We start from the raw sequence: 27,861 nt of genomic DNA, 5'->3' as shown, positions 1-27,861 counted from the left end.
ATTATTTTGCTAATGAAATATAGCTTGGATAATGGTAAAAATTAACATTATCATGTTTTAGGTCAAACTCTAAGGAATCTGTTCTAGATGAATCATTGATTGCTGATTTAATTGAAATGATTGACAATAACAATGTTCTTGCCAAATCTTTTCGAAGAGTTAGAGATTTGTTACTGCAAAGTACTAAATCAGATTTCACACTAAGACTATTTAGAGGCAGAAACAAAGACCCTAGAGTCTATAACACACCTTCATGTGATGAAATAATTGCACTAATAGTTGGTGATTTTGACAATTTGGATGTAGGCAGAGATATAATTGTCAAAAAATGTTCTGGTGAATTGATAAGATTGCATGAAACTCACACTGCTTTCATTCCACTGCAATATCCTCTCATGTTTCCATATGGAGAAGATGGTTATCAAGAAGATATTCCAATAAGAGAATCTCATTCAAAAAGTAAATCAAGAGTGAGAATTCGAATTTCTTTGAGAGAATTTATTGCATTCAAAATACAACAAAGATGTATAGAATATGGTAATATTGTCAATGCATGCCGATTGTTCCAACAATTTTTAGTTGATTGTTATACAATGGTTGAAGCACAAAGGTTGTCTTTCATTAGAGCTAATCAGAAATTAATTCGTTGTGATATTCTTAATGGATTAAAAGAGGTTGTTAATAGAGGAAAAACAAATCCTTCTTCAATTGGAAGACGTATTGTCTTGCCTGCTTCATTCACTAGTGGTACCAGATATATGTTCAACAATTGTAAAGATGATATGACCATTTGTAAAAAAATTGGATATCCTGATTTGTTCATTACTATAACATGCAATGTCAATTGGAGTGAAATCAAAGAGTTTATTTTGGCCAAAGGATTATCTACATCAGACAGACCTGATATTGTATGTAGAGTGTTGAAAATGAAGCTTGATCAAATGATGACAGATTTTAAGAAGAAGGATTTCTTTGGAAAAACCACTGCAGGTATGTTTTGTATCAAATAATATACATTATATGCATATTCATTAAATGAAATTGTTACAACTAAATGTGTCAAAATAATATAAATAATAACATTTTTTTATATATCCAGGAATGTACACAATAGAATTCCAAAAAAGAGGATTACCTCATGCCCATATACTTTTGTGGTTGGATGGAGAATGCAAATTGAAAAAATGCAACTGATAATGATAAAGTAATATCAGCTGAATTTCCCAATGCGGATTTGTACCCAAAATTGGAAAAAGTTGTTTCAAGTTACATGATCCATGGTCCATGCGGACCTGCAAGATATAATTCTCCGTGCATGAAAGAAGGTAGATGTTCTAAATTTTATCCAAAAAATTTCAAATCTTCAACTTCAATTGATGAAGAAGGATATCCTTCCTACAGAAGACTTGATAATGGTACATTTGTTGAGAAGAATGGAATTAAGCTTGACAATAAAAGTGTTGTTCCTTACAATCCACCTCTTCTAATGAGGTATCAAGCTCATGTAAATACAGAGTATTGCAACAAGACCAATTCAATCAAGTATTTGTTTAAATATGTGAACAAAGGTCCTGACAAAGCTACTCTTAAAATAAGCAATAACTCTGCAAAATCAGACAAATCAATCATTATTGATGAGATTAAGAGGTATTATGATTATAGCTATCTATCACCATGTGAAGCAGCTTGGCGAATATTTGCTTTTGACATTCATCACAGATGGCCTCTTGTTCAAAGATTGACATTCCATATTCCTGGCCAACAATCTGCTTTGTTTAAAGATGATGATGATATTAATGTGGTGTTCAATAGATACGAAAATGGTAACACAATGTTTCTAGCTTGGTTTGAGGTTAACAAAATTTATATAGAAGGAAAACAATTGACTTATTATGAATTTCCCAGCAAATTTGTGTGGTTTGCTAAAGAAAAAGAATGGAAACTAAGGAAGAAAGGCTACAACATTGGTAGACTTACTTATATTCCTTTTGGGTCTGGAGACCTTTATTATTTGAGGATCTTACTGACCATTCAAAAATGTTGTATTGATTATGACAGCATAAAGACCATTGATGGTAAATTTTATGAAACCTACGAAGAAGCTTGCTATGCTTTGGGATTGTTGGCTGACGACAAAGAATACATTGATGCAATCAAAGAAGCAAGCGAATTTGCTCCTGGCTATCAAATTAGAAGATTATTTGTCACTTTGTTGTCCATGAATACAATTTCTAAACCTGATGTAGTTTGGAATTCTACTTGGAGTCTCTTATGTGATGGAATTTTGTACCCAAAAAGAAAGGAGATGAACTTACCAGGTATTTCTTAAAATGACACGAAATATAATTTCTTAAAATGAATAGAAATATAATTTCTGATTCCATAACCTTTTTCATGTAGGTCTTCAAATTGAAGATGCTGAATTACAGAAAATGTGTCTGCTTCAAATACAAGAAATGCTAATGTCAAATGGTAGATGTCTAAAAGATTATCCTTCATTACCGCAACTTGATATTTCATATCTAAATACATTCCAAAATAGATTTATTGTTGATGAGCTGCAGTATAATAAAGAAGACATGGCCAAAGAACATGACATTTACTTTCAAGCACTCAATGATGAACAAGTACAAGTGTATGAGGATATCATGACAACAATTCTTTCAAAAAAGGGAGGATTCTTCTTTTTATATGGCTATGGTGGTATAGGTAAAACATTTATGTGGAAGACATTGTCAGCTGCTCTAAGAAGCAAGGGTATGATTGTTTTGAATGTAGCATCAAGTGGAATTGCTTCTTTACTACTTCTTGGTGGAAAAACAACACACTCAACCTTCTGCATCCCACTATTAATTAATGATGATTCAACTTGCAACATACCTCAAGGTAGTCTACGTGCTAAACTTTTGATGGCAACCAATCTTATTATCTGGGATGAAGCACCAATGATGAATAGAATATGCTTTGAGTCATTTGATAGAACACTAAGAGATATTATGAAAAATGTTGATGATGCCAATAATGAAAAACCCTTTGGTGGTAAAGCAGTGGTTTTGGGAGGTGACTTCAGGCAAATTTTACCTGTTATCAAGAAAGGATCTAGGTTTGATATCATCAAAGCAACAATCAATTATTCTAAGTTATGGAAGTGTTGTAAAGTGCTAAAACTATCAAAGAACATGAGATTAAGTACTGCAACAGATACTAAAACAGCAAATGATATCAAAGAATTTGCTGATCGGATATTGAAGATTGGAGACGGAGACATGGATTTAAATGAGAATGGTGAGTGCATGGTTGAGATTCCAAAACAGTTGCTCATTGAAAATATAGAATTACCTTTAATGTCATTGGTTGAATTTGTCTATCCTAAATTTGTGGTTAACATGATGAAGCCTGGTTATTTTGATGATGGAACAATCTTGTGCCTAACAAATGATTTTGTAGAAGAAGTAAATGAATTTATGTTGTCTTTATTAGGTGGTGAAGATGTCACTTATTTAAGTTCTGATACACCTTGCCAATCTGATGGACAAAGATAAAGTTCAATCTGAATGGTTTACATATGAATTCTTAAATGATATCAAATGTTCAGGGATACCAAATCATGAACTGAAGTTGAAAACAGGTGTCCCAATCATGCTCTTGAGAAATATTGATCAAGCAAAAGGTCTTTGCAATGGCACACGATTGCAAGTTAACCATTTAGAAAAAAATGTAATCTCTGCAACTGTAATTACTGGAAAAAATATTGGTGACAGAATTTGTATACCAAGAATGGATTTAGTTCCATCTGATTCAGGATTGCCTTTCAAATTTCAAAGAAGACAGTTTCCGATATCCTTATGCTTTGCCATGACGATTAACAAAAGTCAAGGACAAACCCTTTCTAGAGTCAGACTTTACCTTCCACGTCCTGTATTCACACATGGTCAGTTATATGTTGCTATTTCTAAAGTCAAAACAAAAAAGGGATTGAAAATACTTATACTGGATGAAGATGGAAATGTCACAAACACAACAAAAAATGTTGTGTACAAAGAAATTTTTGAAACTCTTTAATAAATAAGAGATTATAGGTATGTAATTTAGTATTTTTCATTTCTAATTTAACTTATTAGTTTGTAAAAACATACATGAACTTATTTATCTTTTTGCTTCTTCTTCAATTGTTATGTTTCAAACTACAACATGTTCTATTGTATATTGGACGAAAATCATTGTCTTCTAAAGAAATCATATTTTCAGCATAACTTAACATTTCTATCAGTGATTTTTTTTTTTTTTTTGTGTTTGTTATTGCAGATAAAAGAATAGACAACCAAATGACATACAACAATAATGCTTCTCAAAGCAACAACAATATGTATTTTATTATTTGTTTAATTCATTTCTACACTTCAAAATTTTTTTAAGACATCATATTTTCATATATAGGTTATTGCATAGCACTCATTGTTCATTACCATTTACAAAAAAATATAATCTAAAAAACCCCGTGCGTTGCATGGATACAAAAACTAGTAATATATATAAAATGATTATTATTATTAATTAATTAAAGTATATAATAATTAATAATAATTATAATATTGTTAAAAACTAATAATATATGTAGTTATTATTATTAATTTATATTTATATATATAATTAATATATAAAAATAAATTAAAATATTCTTAAATTTTAATTTTTTTTTATTTAATAAATTGTAATTTTATTAAATTTTTATTATGACGGATATTTTAGTAAATTTTAAATTTTATCTATTATAACTTTTTTTTTTAATTTATTATATCAATCAAATCATTCATTAAATTTCACAAAATTTATTTTCAAATTCTTTCACTCTATTATCTAAATCTACTAAAAAAAACACTATATTCATCTTCTTAAATCCACACAAATCTATCCTCACACTCTCTTCCAAATCTATATCTATATTATCATAGGAACAGAGTCTAAGTCTACGAAAGGTCGCCAATGCATGCGATTGGTTAAGTTAAACGATATTTTTATAAATAAAAAAAATATGAATATAAAATTTATGAATTTAGAATATTTAAATTCTATACAGATAATTTTTGAAGTTAAAAGTTAGTTAGTTTTTGAGGGAGAGGAAACTCAGTCTAGGCCGTTTCGGACTGCTCTTCATTTTATTTATTGTTTTCTGAAAAAAAGAAAAAGTCACATCAAAAGAAACAGCAAGTCGTGCGGTGTTGATATCGATGCAGTGTTTAATTCTTATAAATATATAGCATTTGAAACTTCTTTTTTGGAGAAAAGTCATAAGAATGAATTGAGCAATGAAGTGAGTAGTACTACCAGTCTGTGCGTTGAACTCTGTAAACGGGTAGGTTGTTCTTTTTACGTGCAGTGACTTTGTTATGGTGTTGTTCTTTTTGGTTTAGTTCATTGCATCCTAAATTTGTTATGGTGTTACGTGAAATTGTGGGTAAATGCAGCTGCAATTGCGATTGCGGCATGTTTTCTTGAAACAACGAAGGAAAAATGAGATTCTTTTTTGCTTAATTCCTTTTCTTTATCCATTCTGTTTCCGAGAAGGCAAGAACTAGTAGCTTCCGAGTTTTCTTTTTTGTTTTCTTGTCTTGTAATTTAGCCTGTAATGTTTCTTGTGATGTGTGAATAAGATATTCTAAAATGGACATAGCTGTGCCACCCAACTTGAACAGCTGGGAGTTCTTTGTTTCTTTATCCACCCTAATCAAGTCCCATTGTATCTGTTTTGTGTGTTCAGTAGTTGTGGCAGGTAATGGCTAAGAAAGACCTTTCGTCTTGAGGTAGACGAATTTTGGGTTAGCGAAATAAAACTATTTGCCAAAGTCTTCAATACTAAACTATTGGTTTCTGGGAGATTTATCACATCAAAACTAAATCAGAAGTGTTTTTTCTTTCTTTCCCTCTTAAAGCATGTCTTGGCAGCATTAACTTGATTATTAAAATTTCAATTTCTCGTGATATCATGTTCAATCTATTTACATGTATTTCTTTATACTTTATGCAGGTAGTCTTGGGAGATTTCTTGATAAACAGTTCAAGTGAATAGATAGGCAAAACTTAAAGCCTCTAGCTCGCCTGATTTCATGACGATGGGCGGAGAATCTTCCCTTTATTTTCCCACGGGCGATGACAACTCTGATGATTTGCTTCGATTACTTGAGGCTTTAGATTCACAAGGTGTTAACAATTCTTTTTCAAGTTTGAATGTTCATATCTTTGGAGGTTCATTTTCAACAGCATTAAGGTGATAACATTTTTTTTTACATTGATGTAAATGAATTCAAGTATGTACTAATCATGTGATATTATAGCATAGGTAACTTGGGCTTGTCATGACAGACACATTTAATTTTGAAAAGCCATTTAGGTCCTAATTAGATAAACTTTTTAATAGGAGCTCATTGGAGAAAATAGGGTAAAATCAATTAAACTACTCATATAAACTAAAATCAACTTATGTGCTCTACTTTAATGGAAACTTTTTTATTTAGCTTGTCCTAAAACTCAATCCATTTCACCTTGTTATTTTCTTGTCCTATAAGTATGTATAGAGAAATTTATCCAAAAGAAAACCTTATTCGATATCACTTCTCACTCATTTGACATCATTTCCAGGTTGGCCTTTGCTCTCTCCTATGAAGCTTCAGTTGGAGCATTGTGACAAATGTTCTCAAGTGTTTTGCTCCACCCTTAACTATAGAAGACATATTCGTGTACATCATCGGCTGCAAAAGCTTGACAAGGTATTTTTTTTGGATCTAAAAAATAATTATATCATGTTAGTTCTTTGTTCACACATTAACCCTTTTATATTTTCTAATAGATATAAGCTTGTTTGTTTCTTTTCCTAAAGTTTTCCCATGCTGTTTCTAATAGGTTCAGGATTTTACAAAAAGCAGGGATCTTGTAGGAGCATATTGGGATAAGGTGATATTTCATTATTGTGAATCAACATATATGAATAAGACAACTTTTTTTAATGTTTTTATTTTTATTCGTGGTTTGAATAGCTCTCTGCAGAAGAGGCAAAGGAAGTTGTATCATTGGAAAATGTTCTGCTGGAGGTAAAATCTTGTTCCTTCATATATAAGTTATTTGAACATGAAATTATTTTAATGTTAAATCACCCTGCATGCATGTTGCTATATACCATATATGATATATATTAGGCTGAGAATTGGGAGATGAGACCATGAGGAGTGCAGTGAAATTAAGTCACATCTCTGGTGTACTTCATCATATTGTATGGAAACGGGGACAAATGAACTCCCTTAAGTGATGCATATCCAGTTAGGGAACCACATAACATGTAAACTTCATAAAATTTGTGTCCTTACTTTTTACCAGAAGCATTGTAGTGACGCAATGCTCCCCATAACTTTAAAGGTTGTCCCAGGAAATTAATCACCTTACACTGAGAGATACTTTGAACCTGTTTTCTTTATACTGAATTTTTAAAGAGGAGCAAGTAAGGAAGAATTCAAAACATATATGACTCCAGACTCCAATAGGAAAGCTGGATAAGGCATAAACTGCAGAATGCAGAGAGGCAAAACATCCCACATGATTTCTCATCTTTTCATCTCTTACTTTTTTCGCATGCTGCACATCCCTTGTGGTGTCTCATCTTTTCATCTCTGACTGTTTTCACATATCTATTTTCTATAAATTAATCTAAATATCTTGTTTTTCCTTATTGACAATGCTTTCTAGGAAGTTCCGGCTGCTTCAATTTTAAAATCATTGACAACTCTTATTCAAAACCAAAGATTGTATTCATTTCCTCCGCATTATATGATGTCTGGCGCTGTCCTTTTGGTAAGCAGTTTTGCAGTCTGACTTTCTAATTAGTTTTTCGTGTTAACTTTTGTTAAATTTGTATCTTTGGTATATTAATGCAATATACCTTAATTGTTTGCAGGGTATTGCTCAATCTAGACCTTCCAGCTTTCCCATATCTTCCCAATTGTTGTTCGGTTTTCTTGATGATGCCAGTGAAAAAACATGGTTATGCGGAACAACAGAGTCAGTGAAAAAATATGTATTTGATGGAGATGCGGGAAAAATTTGTCTTGAACTGAAAAACCTAGTTGCTTGCACAGGTTTCTTGATAGAACAAAAATTGGTAAGTGTCTTAAATTTCAAAGTTTGTTCATATAACACCCCCCTCCCCTTCTTCTTCATGCAGCGTGCCTTTTGAATTTGGTTTCAAGCTGTGTTTTCTTCAGCATCTAAGGCTGCAGAATAAACCAATGCAATTCAAATGTCTTTTCTTTTTTAATAATTGACTCATGAGGTCCAGCTCATGTCATTTTGTAATATTTGAATTTGTTTAAATACCTTGCATGTAAAATACATTATATGAAGCCCAAATTGTATTTTATAACACTAATATTCTCACTTTCCCAATTAGTTATTTTTTTCTGTCATGATGAAGTGTGAGCTTTTGTTCTCTAAGGTGAAGGCGTGGCTTACTGACCAGGATGCCGAAGCACTTAGGTGTCAGGAGCAATTGGTGGAGGAGGAAAAAGCTGCTCAAAAAAGGTATTTTTCTATAGAAATCATCTGATTTGAATGACATTTAGAATGAAGTCTGAACAAAACACTTTTTTTGTTACTGCTTTGTTTTGCAATACTATATATATTGAAATCTACTACGTCATTTCAAGTTATTCTTTATGCTTCTGTTGAGCAAAAATTACGAGAGATACTGCTGAAAAATCTTAAAAGTGTTATTAAATAATTCACTCTAATTTTATAGACAAGCTGAGATTTTGGGGAAGAAACGCCAGAAGAAGCTCAGACAAAAAGAACAGAAAGCTAGGGAACGAAGAGAGAAAGCTGAGGCAGAAATTAAAGGCTATATTGACCGTGGTGTAAAGGCTTTATCACTGACTGAAGCATCTTCAGATACGCACAATCTCGAAGCTCATAATCCAAATGCATTTTCAGATAACGTAGCTTCACCTGTACCTCCCCAATATATTGACACCAATGAGGAAATAAAGGTGGATACTCCTTCAGAGTATGATACCATCCCTGATCAGAATCTTGAGAGCAAATCGGCTGAACCTAATGTCTTGCATACAGACCATATTTCTCCTCTGCCAAAAGTTGAAGTCAATCAGAAAGCTGAAGCCAAGCATGATAACAAGGTATTGAGTCCAAAGTCTGAAGAAAAAACTGACAAGGGAGTTTTAAAAACCACACAAGAAAAACAAGCAGACCAACTTAAGAGCCAAGAAATTTTGATAGGATCTATACCTGTTAATATTGACACTTGCAAACAATCAGAGGGTAATACGGTGGCTTCTCAAAAGGATTCTATGGTTGAGAATGTGGGTAAGCCAATGGAAACTGAAGATGAAGTTCCAATTCAAAGTGACGAGACAGAAGGTGATGCAGTTCATCGAAATGTTCCAAGTTTAAGCACGGGTAGAACACAGGGTAGAATGGACTCTAGAAGCTTGCAGTCCTTCTTCCAGGATGCAAGAGCTTTCTTAGACAGAAGTAAGCTTTGTGACTTTATCCCTTTGTCATGTTTTTTCCATTTAGTGTGGTGTGATCGAATCAAAAACTATTTTCATGCAGGATGGGGTGAAACTATTTCATCAGAACATGTGATATTGAATATTAGCTCTGACTCAGAAGAATCTTCTTCGTCCCAAGAGACGCAGGATTGATGAAGTCTGAAAAGTGAACCAAGAATCTTCCCAAACGGAAGAAAAATAGACAAATACCTCTGTGAAAAGTTATACATTTCCAATTAGTTTGTTACACGTTTTAGCTGATTTTTTTTACATGTTATAGTTACCATTTTTTCTAATAAACATCTTTTCTTTCTGTACAAGTTTACTTTTACTTTTTGTTCCATTGTGCTAGAGATTCTCTTCCTTATTTTTTAGCATAATTGTCTAAATTTTGTTTGTAGCTGTAATTCGAAAATGTCCATGTTACCAGCATTTATACCCGTGCAACGCGGGAATTTTAAAAGTTTAAAATTATTATATATTTATTAAATTAATTTAAAGTTATTAAAAGATAATTAAATTTAATATAAATATTTTATTTTATAAAATTAAATAATATTTTTTTAATTAATTTTATAATAAAATTGTATTAAATTATTTTTGTACTTTTTTAATAAAATGTATTGTATATAATTATTTTAAATATTATATTAAGATTGAATTAATTAAAATTAAGAATTAAACTTAATTTTAAATAATTTACTGAATAGACAATGTTTAAATATTATATTTTATAACATATTATTATATAATTATAATCATCAAGTTTTTTAAAATTTTTGAATTTATATATTTTTTATCAGAAATATTAAATATGTTTATTAAAAAAAAGTTTTTGTATATTTATTTTATTTAAATGTTAAATTTAAGTTTTGTTCTCACATATTTTTTGTTTTTATTTAAATCTAAACTTTATTATTATTATTATTATTATTATTATTATTATATATATATATTATGAGATATTTCTCATAATTTAAAATCAGAGAAAACATTTTAATTTTCAATGAATTATTTTTGAAATTTATTCTGAAAAGAATAAATATATTACATAATATTACCTATTATCTAATGTTTGAAAAATGGACTATAAGATGTAGAGATCATCTTTCAAGGATATTAAATAAAAAAAAAGTTTTCAATATAAATTCAATATAATGTAAAATTATATAAAATTATAAAATGATAATATCACATTAATTTTATATAAATTTAAATTTAAATTTAATTATAAATTGATATAAATTTGAGAATATAAGTATAATAATAGATCAATCAGTTTCAAAGACATTAATGGAAGAAAATTTTGGATTCTGATGCAATATTTTTAAACTGTTCTTTTAGTTTTATTAATTCTAATTAATAATTAATATTATTGAACAACAATAAAAGATTAAATATTAATGATTAATGATAAATAAACAACAGATAATATTTTTAAAAAGACAACATCATGATATAAAATTTGTATATTTTATATATGCTTAAAATTGATAAATGACACTTTTTGAAATATCTTATACCCTAATTATATGTTAATTTAGTTTTAAAGAATACTCCTATAAATAAGTTATTCATCATCTATTAAGAGAATAATATTAAGAAATAATGTAATCGAAATATATATAGTCAAAAACTAACAAACTAACTTTCTAACATCCAACAATACAAATCCAGTTTACTTTTTGTACCCACCCAAGCCTAAATGTCGAAACCAATAAATTTACTTTCTAACATCCAACAACACAGCTGCAGTTCGCATTTTGTACCCACCCAAGCATCACTGTCGAAACACTTCTTCTTCAAAAGCATTTGCACATTCGAAGCATTTTTGCTCAGACAAACCCGTTCACATTTCGAATTAATAGTCCACAACAACATTTAAGATTGAGAGAGCATAGATTTGGCAAACAACAACACATAAAACTGACATTTCAATTGGGAAACAAGAACATACGACAATAGGGTTTCATTTTGGGAAGAACAACACAAAAATACGGGATTGCAATCGGGGAAATAAAACATACCAAATTGACCTTTGATTTGGAGAAGAACAACACCAAAATTAGGGCTTGCAATTGTGGAGGAAGCTGCAGTAGCGATTAGCAGCGATTGTGGAGGAAGCTGCAATAGCCACAAAGCCTGCCTCTGTTTTCCTTTCCCAAAACCGCACTCTATTTTTTCATTTTCACTTGTTTTTTTCTCAATTTTTCTGTGCGAACACTACAAACCATTCTTAACCTCACGCGTAAGTTCTTTTTTCATATTTAACAAAACATTAAAATAACCCATGTCACTTAGATGAGTAAAATTGGGATAAAAAACTGAAGCATTGTATCATTATCTTTATGTTTTACTATTTCATGTAGACTTTTCGTTAGGTCTATAATATAAGCATTACTTTAAAATAAAATATAGTACTTTATAATAATTTAAAATGAAAAATATATTTAATTCAACAAAAAATATTTTTATCATAAAATAAAAGTATACCGCCGTATTAATCATTAATTAAAGTTAAACTATTTAAAAGAATATCATAAAATAAAAGTTGAAAAAATGTGCAATTTGAACATATGAGATGACTTGAAGGATTGATATATAATTTAGACAAAGCATTATCACATTTCACAACTTGGAACTAACAAAACAGGTGTTTCAACTTTCCATATTTCTCGTATACTTATCTCACCTTCTTTCTGATCCATTGGGAAACCTACCCATCAATAAATACCCCAAACCCCATTTACTTTCTTTCTTTTCCTTTGCATGCATTTACCACCACAAAACGAAATCACAGTTCAACAAAAACCCATCAATTTCTCCATACCAAAAAGACCGAGTTTTCATTTTCATTTTCCTTCTGAAGACAACCAAAGAGAAACAAACTCAGCCTAGTCCTTGGATCCAGCAAAAAGGACATTCCCATTGCAGAAACATGTCAGGTGGTATTGGTGCAACTGCCTGTGACATTAGCCTCCCAAAAGAAGAGGAAATTGATTACAAAGAAGAAGAAGACAAACCAGCCAAAACATTCAACAAATCCACCCCACAAAACAAAGTGGGTTTTCTCTCATTCACTCAGCTCAATTCCCTTGCAGTGGTAATTATCTTATCTGCCAGTGGCATGGTGAGTCCTGAAGACTTTGCCTTTGTGTTCTTCTCCCTATTTTACATGTACTTCATATCCAAGGTGGCTTTTCCCACTCTTAACCCTTCAAAAGATCCTCAAGTTTTCAACCCCCAAAGCAAGCTCCTTCAACTTTATGCACTCACAGGTGCCACCATTGGCCTTTTCACTCCAATAGCCTATATATTAGAGGGTGTTTTTGAGGGTGACAAAGAAGGGATCAAAGCAGCAACACCCCATGTTTTTCTCTTGGCCAGCCAAGTTTTCATGGAAGGTGTGGCCACTTCACAAAAATTTTCTGCTCCAATTAGAGCCCTTGTTCCTGCATTCTACAACGCAAGAAGGATTTTCACCATTGTGGATTGGGTTAGGAGTGAGGTGTACAAGATGAATCAGGAGCACAGTGGATCTGCTTGGAGGGTCACTGTTGGAAGAGCACTTGCTGTGACTAACATGGCTTTTTGGTCTTTCAATCTGTTTGGGTTCATGTTGCCACTCTATATTCCTAAAGTTTTGAAGGCTTATTACACACAGAACAATGACAAAGAGCAATGAAGATGCATTTAGTTTTGATGTATAAGGTCTTGAACCACAATTTACCAGCTTTTGCTCTATAATTTTTACACACTCAAAAATGTATTTGTAGAGACATATATCATATGTATAATTCCTATTTCTTTTCTTTTCTTTTCTTTTTCCTTTTGCAGTAGACATTCATTTTAAGTAAAAAGGATAAGGGGTGGAATGAAAATTAAATTAAAAATTATAATTTATTCCTCACATAACACAAACACAAACACTAATTAATATATTTTTTTAAGCTGATGAAATAAAGTTTGTATTATTTACGAAGCCGTTAAGTATTTTACTTATCATGGCCAAAAGGGTTGAGAAAAATAATTTAAGTTGAATTCATTATAGAAGACCAGACAATTACCCCAGACTTCAATAACCATCAAAGTAGACATGCTCATAGCTTCTTCCTGTATCCCAGTTTCTTCCTGCACCTCTATACATTTCAATTTGCACCAATGGATTAGTGAATTGGTTTATTTATCTTTATTTTCTTCTTCTTCTACATTTCAATTTGCACCAATGGATTAGTGAATTGGTTTATTTATCTTTATTTTCTTCTTCCCTCCTTCCATTTTTGTTTCAGACGGAACACTTTATCATTGTCAGGAACTCTAAAATTGGTTTATTTTGTATACAAGATTGTGCATTCTAGAAGTCAAACTGAAAATTCTAAGAAGTAAAATTGAAATTTTAAGAAAGTTGAAATTATGGAGGTATGGGAAGAAACTGCTTAATTAAGTTTTGTATACATTTTATATTCTTCAGCGTTCATGCTCATGCTGTTAAATTTATGTTAACCGAGTATGTTGTACTGTCTTTGTCACATGGTTTAGTTGTGGCCTCATCCGATGTTATTTTATAAATTTATAATTTTTTAATTTTTTTATGAAAGAGTTAAACTCTTATTTTATAAATTTATAATTTTTTAATTTTTTTAATGAAATAATTAAACTTCTATTTTATAAATCTATAATATTATTTAATAAAAAAAAACTCAAATTTCACTCCTTGTAAATGCACATTGCACAGCATAGAAAAATAAAAGATAAAATATAAGAACTGAACCAAAAAACTGATTCTACAAGCGAAGATGAAGACTGAACCAAAAAGCTGAATCTACGAGCAAAAACGCCTAAAATAATTCTCTTATTAAGGTTAGTGAAAGAATTTTTTTATTGAAGAGATTACGAGCGAGATTAAAAACTCATTGATGGATTGAGAGAATTATAATTAAGATTATTAATTCAAATCATAAGTAATGATTATAAAATTGTAAAATTATAATATTTAACTTTTAAAATAAAAGATGAACTTAGGGTAAATTTATACATGTTTGTACCCATCCATTTTAAAAAATCACATTAACTTTTATTTAATCTTAAATTTCATAATTTATTACAACAACTTACATTTAATCATTTTTAATCTTTTTATAATGATTTAAACTTTATTTAATTTCTTTAATAAATTATTATTTGATACTCTTTTATATAATTATAATTTATTTCTTATTATTTATTTTAAATTAAAAAATTATTTAATTAATATTCAAAACCTCTAAAAAAAATATAGATATACCCATTTCCAATGAATATGAAACAACAATTTGATTCCTAAAAAAAATAGATAAATTTTTAACTTAATAAATAAATTTTTACTTTAAAGAAACCGATATTTATCTTATTATATTCCTACATTACGCTTACATACGAGAGACTCCTAGAATTGTTTATGTTAAAAATAATACTTTGCATAAAATAAGTATTTCCTACTCTTTTTCATTAGCATGTTCAATCCACTTATTTTAAAGATAAGTAATTTCCCTAACAAATCTCACCTACTTTTAGAAAAATATATTTCAAAAAACTTATTTTAAGTTTAAATAAAACATGTCCATAATTTCCCACTTATTTTTTTGCAATACCTATCCTCTATATTTCAAAAACAGGCTAAAAGCAGTAAATAAAGATAGCAGGGAGAAATTGAAATAGTTGAGAAATGGATATGAATCAACAGTATATAGCGTTTAGAAACCATAAAAGCCATTTCCTTCCAATCGCTCGAACCTGTTTAAATAAATTTTTCAACACGTAAGCAGAAGAAGATACAAAATGAATAAGAGGTGAAAACAAGGAAACAAGGGTAAGGATTATACTCAAATTGCTTTTCAAGATTCTTTTTATTCATCATTTTTTCACACACTTTCTCTCTCTGTAGTCCCTCTCCCCTTGCTCGCGGAATTCAAAAAAGCTCAAATTTAAAAAACAAAGCCACATTTGATTATAAGATATAAGGAACAAATAAATATTACTCACATGGTGTTTATCAAGAGACTTTCAAACCCTGAGCTGCCATCCTTTCAGATCACTTCAACTTTCTCTCAACTTGGAAATTGAATTATCAACCAGTGGCTGTACTATCATCAAAAGCCTATATGTACCATAAGTTAAATGCTCAATGATAGACTTGCAATCATGAACTCAGCTGCAACTCCTCACCCTCAACACAGACCTAGTCAATTATCAGTTATCAATTCAAATTATTTTCAGATTCAAAACTTATAGTCAGCATGATGCACAGATGATAAAAAAGGGTGAGACAGAGACTAAAAACATACACAATGATCAAGCCCTAGGAAATAACACAAGCCTTTGAAAACAATTAACATATGCAACAATACATCACTGCTTCTTTAGCCTCAGTTCAGAATCACAACTAACAGAACCACAGAACCAGACCAGAATGTCTAGATGCTTCTAATAAAAATCAGGACAGCATGTCGGAATATATTAAGAAAGAAAGATATACTTGTGTACAGGTGCGTTGAACCATTGCCATTCACAGAGATTGGTACCAGTCTTCTGCCTTGACCCAAAGATAAAATTTGCATCCTTTCAGGCCAATCTGAATTCAATCTTCGTGCAAAATCTTCCACTTCCCTACAGGAAAAGAAACAGTCAATAAATGCAAGGTACAAGAGAATACAATAAAATAACCTCGCAAGAATTAGCTGATAAGGCTATCCTCTTTCATAAGTTATATATGATATAAGCATTCCACTAGTTATCTACTCATAAAGTATGAGTGCACTACTAAGACAACTGCATCACATTCCACACCAAATTCAATTGTGCAGGAATCCTCGAGTAATTATAATTTTAGAGGAATGAATCCATAAAAATAACCACTAAACCAACCAACCAGAAAGATTCTATGGTCCATAGAATCTTGTGAGGAGGAAAAATATATTCTACAGTCAACTGATGTTCTTAACCCATTAAAAATATCCTTCCCAACTTAACCTTTACAAAGGCAATCCAAAATGATTCCTCTACATAATCTTAGGCAGCAGAATCATTTACACAAGATTATCCACAAAATCAAAACTACAGACACAAGATCGAAACCCTTTAGCTCTCTGTGGTTGAAAACATCAAATCTTCTAGTTTCAAGCTTTTGAACCAACAAACTCATTTGATGATGACAAGTGGTCATCCTTATTTGCGCAATAGTTTGATCCTGAAGATGTTTTAATTCCTGAAATCATAAAACACAAAAGACCTTTCTCACCTTGTGAAAGGGGATTCACTAATCTTTGTGACAATCTTTGTGACAAGAATCAAGTCATCAAAGATCAAATTAATGAGATGCATCTCCACACATGAAAATAGGCTTCTTTTATATGTTTTCTTTGTCTTTTCATCGAGTGTCTTTATAGTTACTTGTTGGTTTGATAAGTTGTATTTTCTCTCCATATGGGAAAATAGACTTGTTTTTGTGTTTTCTGTCTTTTCATTGAGTGTCTTCATAGTTACTTGTTGGTTTGATAGTTGTATTTTCTTCTGATTCGTGTGTTATTACCTTTTGTTAATTTCTAATGTATTCTCTCTAATATTTTATCCAATGACTTGTATTCCAGCTTGCCTTATCAATGAATAAGTCTTTGTTATCTACTTTCCTCTCTTTTCATGTGATTTTATTGCATTTGATAATGACAAAAGGGGAAAAAGATATCATGTGATTTATGATTTCAGGAATTACAACATCTTTCAAGGTCGAACTATTGCACAAATAAGAAAAACATCAAATCTTCAAGCTTCAAGCTTTTGAACCATCAGTTTTGAACTTATTCCTCATCAATTGAAGAACTAGCAGAAGCATGTATCTAACCTGTCAAGCTCCTCCTTCACAGCAGGATCTAAATCATCGTCAACATCACCATCAATAAATTCAAATTTTGGAGAAAAATTAACATCTGGAAGGGTTTGCATCCTTGAGTGTTTACTTGAAGAGGCCTCTAAGGCCTTGTCAAAATTGACATTGTGATATGCAGAAGGAAGAAGATTCAACCCCTAATATAAAAGCATATTGAATGAGAAACAATACTTTTTTAAAAACAGGTATTGTGAATATAAACAATGCAAATGAGGACACAAGTCTAATAAAATATGTTGTGTAATAGATGCTCAACAAGTGTTTTATTAGGTGGCAGAGTCTAACCTTATTGTTTTCATTTGCATTTTTTGAAGAAAGATCCTTTGTCTGGTCTTTCCTTCTATTCTTCTTTTTATTTTTATTTGCTCTAGTTCCCTTTATTTCTGCCAAAACATTCATATCTCCAAAGTAAGCTAACGAAAAATCAAAACAAGATAGGGTGCATTAAAAATATTATAATAACTAAAAGAAATGTGATTGAACAAATGTAGAAAATTTTATGTGATTATCCATGACAAGAAATCAACCTAATTGCTCTAGGATCTATCACAAACAAGAGAGCAACTTCACGCATCAAAATAGTAATAACAAAACTAAATAATATCAGTAGTAGCATAAAGTAGCTGGTCTTTGTCCCATTTGTCATCTCCCCAGACTAACCCCATCTCCAGTCCCAAACACTGGAAATCATTGTCCCAAATGCAGTCTCCTAGAAAATCTAAAAATTATAGCATTGTATCATTATTGTACTATAACATAAGCTAGAATAAATTATATGATCAGATCAATTTTAGATATTCTAAAATAATGAAAATAATAATAATAATAATAATAATAATAATAATAATAATAATAATAACAATTATAATCAACAATAGCAGCAGGCAAATCTTATATTCCAAGCAACTTCCAAAACTAAAATTTAATCAGCATTATTAGATTTAAATAATTTATGATGTATATAGTTTACACCAATAAAACTCAAAGCTAAGCAAACAAGTCTCATTGCAGTATGGCATAGAAAAATAAAATAAATTAATGCAATATACTTTTCCTTTAACAATACAAGATTATCATCGTTCATCTGCATCACCCCTCTCCAAAAATAAAATGAAAGATCTGATAAGATAGCCGCAAGGAAACAGAAGTACTGATTAATCGAATTTATAGAAGAGGTCAGGGTGAATGACATGACATACCTCCATCTGCGCCATTAATAAATGATAGAAGATCTTCAACCGAACGCTCATCCTTTGGTTCCTCCTCAACTGCAACATCCTGAAACAGGTGAAACATTTTAGTGTGCTTGCAACACAATCTGACAAGAAGTTTGTCATAACCAAGAATCATATGAACATTCAATATGCAAGGTTCAAGAACATTGATGAAATTAAAATGGTAGAAAATACCTTCGGTTTCTTTCTCTCTTGTAGTTCTTTCCTCTTTCTAGCATACAATCTGTTTAGAAGTCGAATCCGTGGATCATCAGTTATGTTTCTCAGAGGCTCCAGCTTCTCTTCCTGTGAGAGATAGATGTAAATCAAGAAACGTGTTTGCAGAGGTCATCTATGCAAATGAGAACATATGACCTCACTTTTGCTTTTATCACATACCTCAGTTAGGTCATCAGGCAAATGAAATGTTTCACGAATCTCCTCAGGAGTTTTTCCTTCAATAATCCTAGCAAGGGCTCGACTGGTCAGATCAACCAAAGGCTTCAGTTGGAGGCTGTCAGCAGCAGATGTCAACTCACATAACTTCTTTGTATCGATCCGAACAAACTTTTCATTGAAAAGTTTGAGCTCCTACAATAGTAGCACAACCAAATACTGGTTAATCTATAAATCATGTGATTTCCCCAGAATTTCAGCTGGTAAAAGCAATGGTACAGATAATACTTTGATAGCGCAGACAAGTTACCAAATGTTGCCCAGATGGGATCAAGTAGTAGTTTAAAATAAAAATATACTTTTAAACAAAGAAGCATGAAATCTTTAAATAATGAAGGAATACCGAAAAATATATATTCCTAAAATCAAAGTAAAAACGAATCACATGAAAGTTGGATTATTCCATACCTTGTTAGAATGTCCTGGTACTTGGTGAAACCGACAGTAATCAAGTATCATATCCAAGATTGCAGGATTGACATGATGTGGAAGAGATATAGCACAAGTTTTGGAAGATCCCATGCCTGTTTGAAGTACTTCCTGGCAAATCATGGGGCAAAACATGGCTACCTCTTCCTCTACTTGATGAATAGAACCATCCACAGTTTGAAGCCAGATGTAGGATTTCATCTAAGCATGCCAAAGGCAAGGTGAAATCAACAAACTACTCATGGGACAACAATAAACCTGACTTTACTACCATGTTCTAAATTTCAAAAACAACTCAGTAACCTCGTTATTGTTTCTTCATTTAAAGTAATAGAAAAATAACTATACTTGGAGAAGAAGAAAAAAATGAGTTTATTTATTTATGTGATATCATATTATTTAGTTGTCCCAGCTGAAAAAAAATTCTTGCATCTGAACCTAACTGATATTCATTTGTATTAAAGATGTAACAGAATATGTAATATTAGAAAAACCCTACAATGTTAAGGTGATCTTATCTACAAATTCAAAGATCTGATACAAGCAATTTCTTCCCATCCTAATATTATACAGCTTCAACACCAAGTAATTTTCCTTCTTATGTCTTCATTTAATCATCCTATATGGGTAATGAGCCTTGTGTGAGAAAATTAATGGCCCATAAGTGCTACATATGGGCCTAAAACATAGAAATGATTGAATAAAAGGACATATCCTTTGTGATCTCTCAGAAAAAAAATCATCTGCAAAAACCATAATGGCAGATAATTTGAACAGAAAAATAATATTTATTTACATAAAGAATAGAAGCAAGAAACAGAAAAAGAAGGAAAAGGAGAGACCAAGCTTTATATCTGAACAATTTTCTTACTTACATAATCTAAAATATTTAAGACACGTAAAAGAAGAAAACGAATTAACAGTGGTAACTAGAAGTATAGGCCAACTCGTTACCCAGCCATTAGGACTGGCTGTTATAAGATGAGAATGCAATTTCAAATACAATAGTTTAATATGCATTGAGCCAACACACAAGACCAAAACAACAGATAACTCATGAAATAAAAGAAAAAGAATAGATAGAATATAATGACACCATACCTCAGGTTTCACAACTGCCATAGTTGCGCCAGACAATGAAAACACAGAGGTTGGTAGCAAGGAAATTAAAACACAAAGGGAACTTTCACTCCTTCAAAGACCTTGGTTTGCAAAACGAGATTGCTCAGGACGCCAATGACAGGTTTAACAGCATTCTCATGAGAGAAGTGTTTCCACAAGTCCTGTACTAAATGATAAAGCAGGAGGTGCTATAGCAATAAACCCTGTGATGTGCAGCCTAAACATATCAAAAGAAGGTGAAGGTCGCAACATTACAACATTTACAAATATTTTATCAATTCAAGTTTTTTATCACAATGATAATTTTATGCATGCACGAATATGTTGAGAATCAAGAAAACAAAGAAGTGACCACAATTTTGAGAAATATTTATCAATGCAATAACATTGAATATTCAATAACTGCACTTCCAGAGGGAAACAACCATATTGTTAGACAATGATTTTAAAATCAGTATGATAAAGTAACAAAGTTTCATCTCAAAAACTGCTATCTAGTCTTACTCTATGCAGAAAAAACCTGAATTAATCTATTTTAAAGGTGATTAAAGTAAAAAGATTTTCTTTTTCATTTCAAACTTCCTCATAACTATAAAATTTTGTACTCCGCTTTCCACAATAGCCAGTAACTGATGTTTCAACTTAATTTAAATTACAGAAATAAAAATGCAAATCCTTTCTAAGTTTCTCTATTATAAATGGTGAAGCAGAAACTTACCCTGAGATCTATGCGGCATACATTTATATTCATCAAGAAAACACAACCTAGTCTATGAAATTAAGTTAATCATCGTGATTTCAACCACGAAGTTGTGGCATATTTTTCTGTTAGAGGATTAAAAAGTGGGTGCAGCGGGTGCAGCCATATGTTCCATAACTGGTGAGATCTTTCAAGACAAAGGGGTAGCAGGGGCAAATTTTGTTGCTGTCCACAAGCTTGCAACAGTAAATACTTTGGGGGGCTGTCGTGTAGTTATTTATCTCCCTTTTTCTGTACCCGTGTAGCAAACACTGACACAGCTTGTGTTTGTTTGGGTGCTTATAATAATACTTTTTTTGCTGATAAAAAAACAAAATCAGAACTTTAAGTTGAAACAGTTTATTCTGTATATTCAATCTGTGTTGTTTAATGTTGCTTGTTCGGTATACCATGCAACAGCTTCCTCAATTCCACTACCGACCACAATTATATTTTACAATCCAACATTATTGCAAGTGATAACAAAAAAAATATGGTATGTCTTATTACCTTACCACCGCACTACTATATATCAATGAATGCTACTGCTAGAAAACCCGAGGTAAACATTAGTAACGGGAGTTGCTTGGTTTATGTTTGCCACAATTAATCACAAAAGTGACAAATTGTTTTTACCTTGTACACTAATTTCACGATTTTGTGAACCCAAAACCATGCATCTTGTTTTAACCATCTACTTCAAAAAATCATAAAACCAAATAATGGGACTCAAACAATGTGCCATTTCTGTTACTATTATCAAAATAGCTTGCTGCCATTAAATGGATTTAGATTCATGGCTGACGGAATCAAAAGTAGCCAACTTTTATTAAAAATATCTAACATTTAGTGTTAACTGAAAAGACTTCTATAAAAGATTTCCAATTTAAACATCTAACCATTCATACCAACCATAGTTTCCAAATTCCATTGCGAGATGTGCATTTACTAGTTTCTAAAACTGTCAATTGAAAATACACACACAAATCAAAATCAGAACGCACTCTACTATTCAAACAAAAATACACCGAAATACATTCCAAAACCTCGAGTGTGTTACCAATGGACAAACACACAAGCCGTAGCCTAAACACTCTAACTTACACAAATCGAAGTTTAAACCATTCATTTCCAGGAACTTCAGAATAAAGTAAACAAAGACCACTCCGACAAGTCAAGCTACCAAAGGCAACACCGACATGAAACCAAAAAGCAAAACTCAAGTTTTCACCAAATTAAGCTAAACTCACAACACCAAACCAATATCAACTCCGTAATCACCGCCGTAACCAGTAGAGTTAAAATTCAATGTCAAAACCGTAAATTGAAATGCACACAGCGATATACACAGATAAGTACCTCGAAGAAGATGAGAAAATGGAGGAAAGCATGCACGAAGCGAAGGTGGAAGCTGGAAGAAACAGTTATATAAAGTGAATAACATGGAAACAGACCATATTATTAGGGTTTTCCGATGTTTATCGGCTTTGTGTACCGTCGTTGAGTGTAGGCACGTGAGTCTACCAAACCAAGGAGATATGGCACGTGTTGCTACGTATCCTTAATTTTAAGAGCGGATAAGGAAAACGAAAGTGACACGTGTGGTGAGGTAGGTGCAAACTAAAAATGTAAATCATAATCTTAATAATAATATTTTGTGAAAAAGAAATTTAGATATAGGAGATATTTTTGTAATGTAGCTCTAAATAATATTTATAATTTAGAAAGAGAATTTTATTCTCTAATATATTTTCTATTTATCTTTTCCCATGATCTAAGCCTTATCCATAGGATTGTTAGCATGATGGATGATGTATGGTTATTTTAGGTCTAATCTAAGCTGTATTATGTTATAGCATGTGGAGAAATATTTGGTTGATCATGCATGGAAGAAAAAAGTATGAGAATGGTTATTTTGATTTTGTAATAATATATATATATATATATATATATATATATATATATATATATATATATATATGTATGTATTTGGAAGGTGGTTTGTGATGTCATCAATTATTTCCAATTTAATAGTGATTGATGCAATTTATAAAAATGGTTTTAATATAGTGATGATTATTAAATTAGAATGACATTAAAATTAATTCTCTTTCTTCACATCCTACTAAAGGTATAATAGTCTTTTAATAAATAGTTCAAAATTTAAATTATTTAGATAAAATATTAAAATTTTAAGGGGAGTTGTTAAAAGAGGTATTTTTTTTTTTTATCTCTCAAAAGAAGGAACTCTTTACAAGATTTCATATAGTCACTAGAAAGGAAAGTCACTAGAAAGAAAATAAGAGAAATAATATAATAATTATTAGCCATATGGACATTTTTAAGAATTTTAAAATGGAATGGGATAAGTTATTAGATCTTTCAAAAAAAAGTATGGAACAATTTATAATAGAAAATATATTATATAAGTGTTGAAATTTTACGTCAATTATAAATTAAATCAATTTAATATATATATATATATATATATATATATATATATATATATATATTTAATTAATTAATTTTATAAATCAAGTTATTCCTGTAATTTAATATATTAATTTATTGATTGTGTTTAATTTGTTAACCTCTTTAATGGATTAAGAGAATATTGGAATAGAACATGAAAATCACAAATAACTATTAGCATATAATAGTTATAATTGAATAGTGAAATAAAAGGAATTGAATGTGTATATAAAACTTTTGTTTTTTGGTAAAACATTTCTTTTAATCAAATTAACCAAAATATTATGGTGCAAGTCTCATGATTGAGTTTTTTTTTTTTTTTTTCTAAGTCTAATTATTAGACTTGTGAAATATGATATCAGATTAAATATAAATTTTAAGTATATTTTAATTTTACAAAATTAATTTATAAAGTGAATTTTGTAGTTACTTATATATTATTATTAATTGATTTTATTTATAACCTAAATAAACTTTCAACAATTTAACTTTTCACTTTTTGTCTGGTTTAAATGATGTCTAAACCCTCTTAATTCTACCTCTACTTTTCATAATTTCATATGAGACATTGAACGCTCTTGAATAACATTGTTCTTGAATTTGTTAAAATAAAAAAGAATATTTGTTAAGACCAGTTTACAACAAGAGACATTGTCCAAGAACAAATTATTATTGAAAAATTATTTGTAGTGAGTTGTATACTATAGTTACGTTCTTCATTTGAATCTTCTACCGTTTTATATATATATATATATATATATATATATATATATATATATATATATATATATATATATATATTATTTATTTATTGGTCGTGAGTGCATGAAAGGCATACATCAAAATTCTAGGTCTTCCATCAATAAAAAAACACAAGAGGATATTTAATTTTGTAACAAAAAGGATAACTATAATTTTTATAATTATCATTGGTGATATTTTTTTTGTTAATTTTTATAATAATTACATTAAATTTGTATTTATTATAGATTTTAAATAATGTAAAAATTTACATTCCTAATGTGTACAAAATATTTGTTAAAGATTTTAAGATTTCAAAAGTTATATTTAAGATGAATGTGAAGTAATTAATAATATGAAGTATTTACAATAATTATGTACAAAAGTTAAATTTAAAACTTATTTCCTATTATCTAAAATGTTTCATAATCATATACATTCACATCATCAAATCATTGAATTCAATTCAATTATTTATTTTTAAGTTTTAAGAGACTCCTAGGTTGAATTAATTAAATTCAGAGATTATTATGTATATATCATATTACCTACCTTCAATGTGTATTTGTTTGTTATGATCTAATGAAAACATGTGTTAATGTGTTATACAAATGTGTATTTATTTTTTTATGATAAATAAAAAATAATAAAATTATAGTTGATATTATTGTTATCGTTATAATTATGAAATTAAATATGAATTATATTTATCACTTTATTGAAATATTATTTATTCATTATATGGGTAGTTTTCTAATTGAAAAGCATGGTTAAGTTTAAAAAAGCAATTCAATTAAGAAAAAATGATTAAATTTAAAGAAACAGTAAAATTTATAAAATAATTATTTTAATTTAAAATCAATTTATTTGAAGGGTAACTTTGAAAAGAAAATATGAATACTAAAAAAAATCCCTTTATATATAGCTAAAAATTAGATATAACTTTTTTACATCAAAGTTTGATCGCAAGAATCTGGATCAACTCTCACTATCATTTTATTCTTTTTATGTGAATCAAGTATTAATATAATCAAATATAATCAAGACGATCATTTCAAAATTCCAATCCAACACACAATTGTAGCTTCTTACATATTATTTCCTAAAAATCACATCCCAACCATTCATCCCATTTTTATATGAATTTTAAATAATCACATATATTTCATCTCAATTTAAATGTTAATAAATCACAATTAATTTTTCATTGAATTAATAAAATATTCAAATACAATATATTAATTAAATATAACAAAATAATACAAAATAAATCAATTTTAACATTTAAAAATATTTTCTCTCGACTAACACTTGATTCACCTAACAAATTAAACAGATATTAAAATTCTTTTAATTAGAATTTTACTTGTTCAACCAAAGTGTCGGCAAGACAAGTAAATTTTGGCTCATCCACAACAAATTTTGCTCACCTAGCAAAATTATTTAAATTATTATTGTTTAATTTAATACTTAATAATATAATTTAAAATATAAATACATACAGGATATGTGAAATATTTGTATATTTTTTATTTTAAACAATTTTTTATATAAATAATTATTTAAATATAAAAGTAATTATTAAAATGATATAATAGTAAAATAATTAAATTTGGATTAATGATAAAAAATAAAAATGAAAATATAATTATTTAGAAAGTAAAAGTTGCAATATGTTGATACCAAACAAACTGTCCTCTCTTGATATGTAGACGAATCATATATATATATATATATATATATATATATATATATATATATATTATAAAAGATTTTTATATATAAATAGATTAGAGAAAGAGATATCGTCACCAACTATAATAAAATAAATGACAAAACAATATTATAATATTATACTGATGTAGCATTTATTATATTATAAACGGATGTAATAGTTATTATATGTTATATCTGTCACTGAATGGTCCTTCTTTGATTTGGACAATCCAAAAGATTATTTTAATTATTGAAAAACTATTTAAGTCAGTAAAAACAGAAATTGTTAAACCAAAAAGAAAAAAAGAGATTGGTGGGCTTGTGCCGGCCATGGCACAACCATGAAGACAAATGTTAAAATACTATTTTAATAATTATTTTCATTAGTTAAAATTTATGATTTTCATTTTTTATTGAAAAATCTTGTTCATAACTTTAATTTTTTTTTTCTTAATGCCAATTGTTAGGAACTTTTATTTTTTTTAAGATAACTTTAATTACTTTTTCTATCAGTTATCTTTACTCTTATTTATTTTTAATTGATGTGACTTGCATTATGGAGTAAAAAGGAAAAAAAACAAAATAAACAATCTCATAAATAAATTACATAATATCTAAAATATTATTGACATAACTAAAAATTGAGAGAAAAAAAAATATATACTACCATAGTTCTATAAGAAATTTTTGTATGTTCTTATATCGGTTACATTAATTAGTTTTAAACAATTCAGTCTCATAAAATTCATAATTTATAATTTTTTAAACATGCTACCCTATTTTAAAATCCACAAATATAATCAAAATATTATAACTAAATATTACTTTAGTGTTGGTGTTATAAAAGATAATTTTCACTTCTGCCTTAATTTTCAGATCTTATAATTTAAGATTACCATGCTCACTAGTTTATAAAACCAAAGTGTTAAATTAAAACAAGACTCCTTCATGGGATATACTCTATAATCAAGCATATGCTATATAATATTTGAGGATGAACTAAGCAATTTATTTTAAGAAACTAGAAACTAGATTGACGTGTAAGGTAAAATTCGTTTAAATTCATCTTATTTTTAATTAATGTGAGATTTTTAATATATTTTTTACATACCGAAACATATACATATTAAATATGAAACTAGATATTAATGAGACATATAAATACTAAGTATGAAACTAGATACTTATGAATGGTTCCATACATATCTACTAGACCCAATAAATAATAAATCTCATTATAATAAGTTTCAGATAACTTTGATATTATTTTAATAAATAAAATTTAAGCATAATTCAACTATATAAAATAGACTTATAAAATAAAATTTACATTCATTTATACTCTAAATTCATGTTATCTTAATCGACATCACATAGGATCTCCAAGGAAAAAATATTATTTTTTATTACCTAAAACACTTTAAAGAATTAACAAGAAAGAAAAGATAAACATTATTCCTTGATAAGTCGAAGAAGGAGACAAAGAATGAGGTGGGTTGG

At 29.5% G+C, this 27,861-nt stretch overlaps 4 protein-coding genes across 9 annotated transcripts; 3 read left to right on the top strand and 1 right to left on the bottom strand.

Annotated features, from left to right (window-relative positions):
* Nucleotides 1-116: 116 nt before the first annotated feature.
* LOC114180860 (uncharacterized) lies at nucleotides 117-3,542 on the top strand. Its single transcript, XM_085672077.1, has 3 exons — nucleotides 117-990; nucleotides 1,215-2,318; nucleotides 2,401-3,542. Exons 1-3 carry the CDS (start codon nucleotides 117-119, stop codon nucleotides 3,540-3,542), a joined length of 3,120 nt encoding a protein of 1,039 aa, XP_085528203.1.
* A 1,620-nt stretch (nucleotides 3,543-5,162) lies between these two features.
* LOC114180859 (uncharacterized) lies at nucleotides 5,163-9,893 on the top strand. Its single transcript, XM_085671782.1, has 10 exons — nucleotides 5,163-5,357; nucleotides 6,030-6,198; nucleotides 6,637-6,764; nucleotides 6,898-6,948; nucleotides 7,032-7,085; nucleotides 7,735-7,839; nucleotides 7,943-8,146; nucleotides 8,480-8,565; nucleotides 8,783-9,531; nucleotides 9,613-9,893. The coding sequence occupies exons 2-10, from the start codon at nucleotides 6,105-6,107 to the stop codon at nucleotides 9,702-9,704; spliced, it is 1,563 nt and encodes a 520-aa protein (XP_085527908.1). The 5' UTR covers nucleotides 5,163-5,357; nucleotides 6,030-6,104; the 3' UTR covers nucleotides 9,705-9,893.
* A 2,389-nt stretch (nucleotides 9,894-12,282) lies between these two features.
* LOC114182553 (uncharacterized) lies at nucleotides 12,283-13,246 on the top strand. Its single transcript, XM_028069443.2, has one exon. The coding sequence runs from the start codon at nucleotides 12,490-12,492 to the stop codon at nucleotides 13,234-13,236; it is 747 nt and encodes a 248-aa protein (XP_027925244.1). The 5' UTR covers nucleotides 12,283-12,489; the 3' UTR covers nucleotides 13,237-13,246.
* Nucleotides 13,247-15,235: 1,989 nt separating this feature from the next.
* On the bottom strand, nucleotides 15,236-22,995 carry LOC114182318 (SKP1-like protein 21). Of its 6 annotated transcripts, XR_014994563.1 has the most exons (12): nucleotides 22,792-22,984; nucleotides 20,673-20,910; nucleotides 19,551-19,772; nucleotides 19,086-19,277; nucleotides 18,882-18,992; nucleotides 18,672-18,750; nucleotides 17,758-17,855; nucleotides 17,428-17,609; nucleotides 16,066-16,196; nucleotides 15,573-15,768; nucleotides 15,413-15,488; nucleotides 15,236-15,323 (listed from the first exon to the last, which is right to left on the bottom strand). XR_014994563.1 is itself a non-coding variant. In XM_085672530.1 (10 exons), exons 2-10 carry the CDS (start codon nucleotides 20,691-20,693, stop codon nucleotides 15,758-15,760), a joined length of 1,047 nt encoding a protein of 348 aa, XP_085528656.1. In that variant the 5' UTR covers nucleotides 20,694-20,910; nucleotides 22,792-22,984; the 3' UTR covers nucleotides 15,407-15,757. The 6 variants fall into 6 exon arrangements, 3 of the variants coding, with proteins under 3 accessions (XP_085528656.1, XP_085528655.1, XP_085528654.1); XR_014994562.1 differs by having other exon boundaries at nucleotides 15,413-15,768; XR_014994561.1 differs by lacking the exon at nucleotides 15,413-15,488.
* Between the last annotated feature and the right edge of the window lie 4,866 nt (nucleotides 22,996-27,861).

This window comes from Vigna unguiculata, chromosome 4 (assembly GCF_037176805.1).
Source record: "Vigna unguiculata cultivar grain cowpea cultivar isolate G323 ecotype 2 chromosome 4, ASM3717680v1, whole genome shotgun sequence".
NCBI classification, from domain to species: Eukaryota; Viridiplantae; Streptophyta; class Magnoliopsida; order Fabales; family Fabaceae; genus Vigna; species Vigna unguiculata.
The sequence above is the reverse complement of the archived record's forward strand: the minus strand, read 5'-3'. Positions and strand labels throughout refer to the sequence as shown.

Coding starts and splice junctions, on each gene's coding strand:
- LOC114182318 (XM_085672529.1), bottom strand. CDS start 20,693: ATGGCAGTTGTGAAACCTGAG. Junction 17,856..18,671: donor TATTAATGGCGCAGATGGAG/GTATGTCATGTC, acceptor ATGTTTTGGCAG/AAATAAAGGGAACTAGAGCA. Junction 17,610..17,757: donor ATGCAAATGAAAACAATAAG/GTTAGACTCTGC, acceptor CTTTTATATTAG/GGGTTGAATCTTCTTCCTTC.
- LOC114180859 (XM_085671782.1), top strand. CDS start 6,105: ATGACGATGGGCGGAGAATCTTCCCTTTATTTTCCCACGGGCGATGAC. Junction 6,765..6,897: donor GGCTGCAAAAGCTTGACAAG/GTATTTTTTTTG, acceptor TGTTTCTAATAG/GTTCAGGATTTTACAAAAAG. Junction 7,086..7,734: donor TGGAAAATGTTCTGCTGGAG/GTAAAATCTTGT, acceptor AATGCTTTCTAG/GAAGTTCCGGCTGCTTCAAT.
- LOC114180860 (XM_085672077.1), top strand. CDS start 117: ATGATTGACAATAACAATGTTCTTGCCAAATCTTTTCGAAGAGTTAGA. Junction 991..1,214: donor CTTTGGAAAAACCACTGCAG/GTATGTTTTGTA, acceptor AAGTAATATCAG/CTGAATTTCCCAATGCGGAT. Junction 2,319..2,400: donor AAAGGAGATGAACTTACCAG/GTATTTCTTAAA, acceptor TTTTTCATGTAG/GTCTTCAAATTGAAGATGCT.
- LOC114182553 (XM_028069443.2), top strand. CDS start 12,490: ATGTCAGGTGGTATTGGTGCAACTGCCTGTGACATTAGCCTCCCAAAA.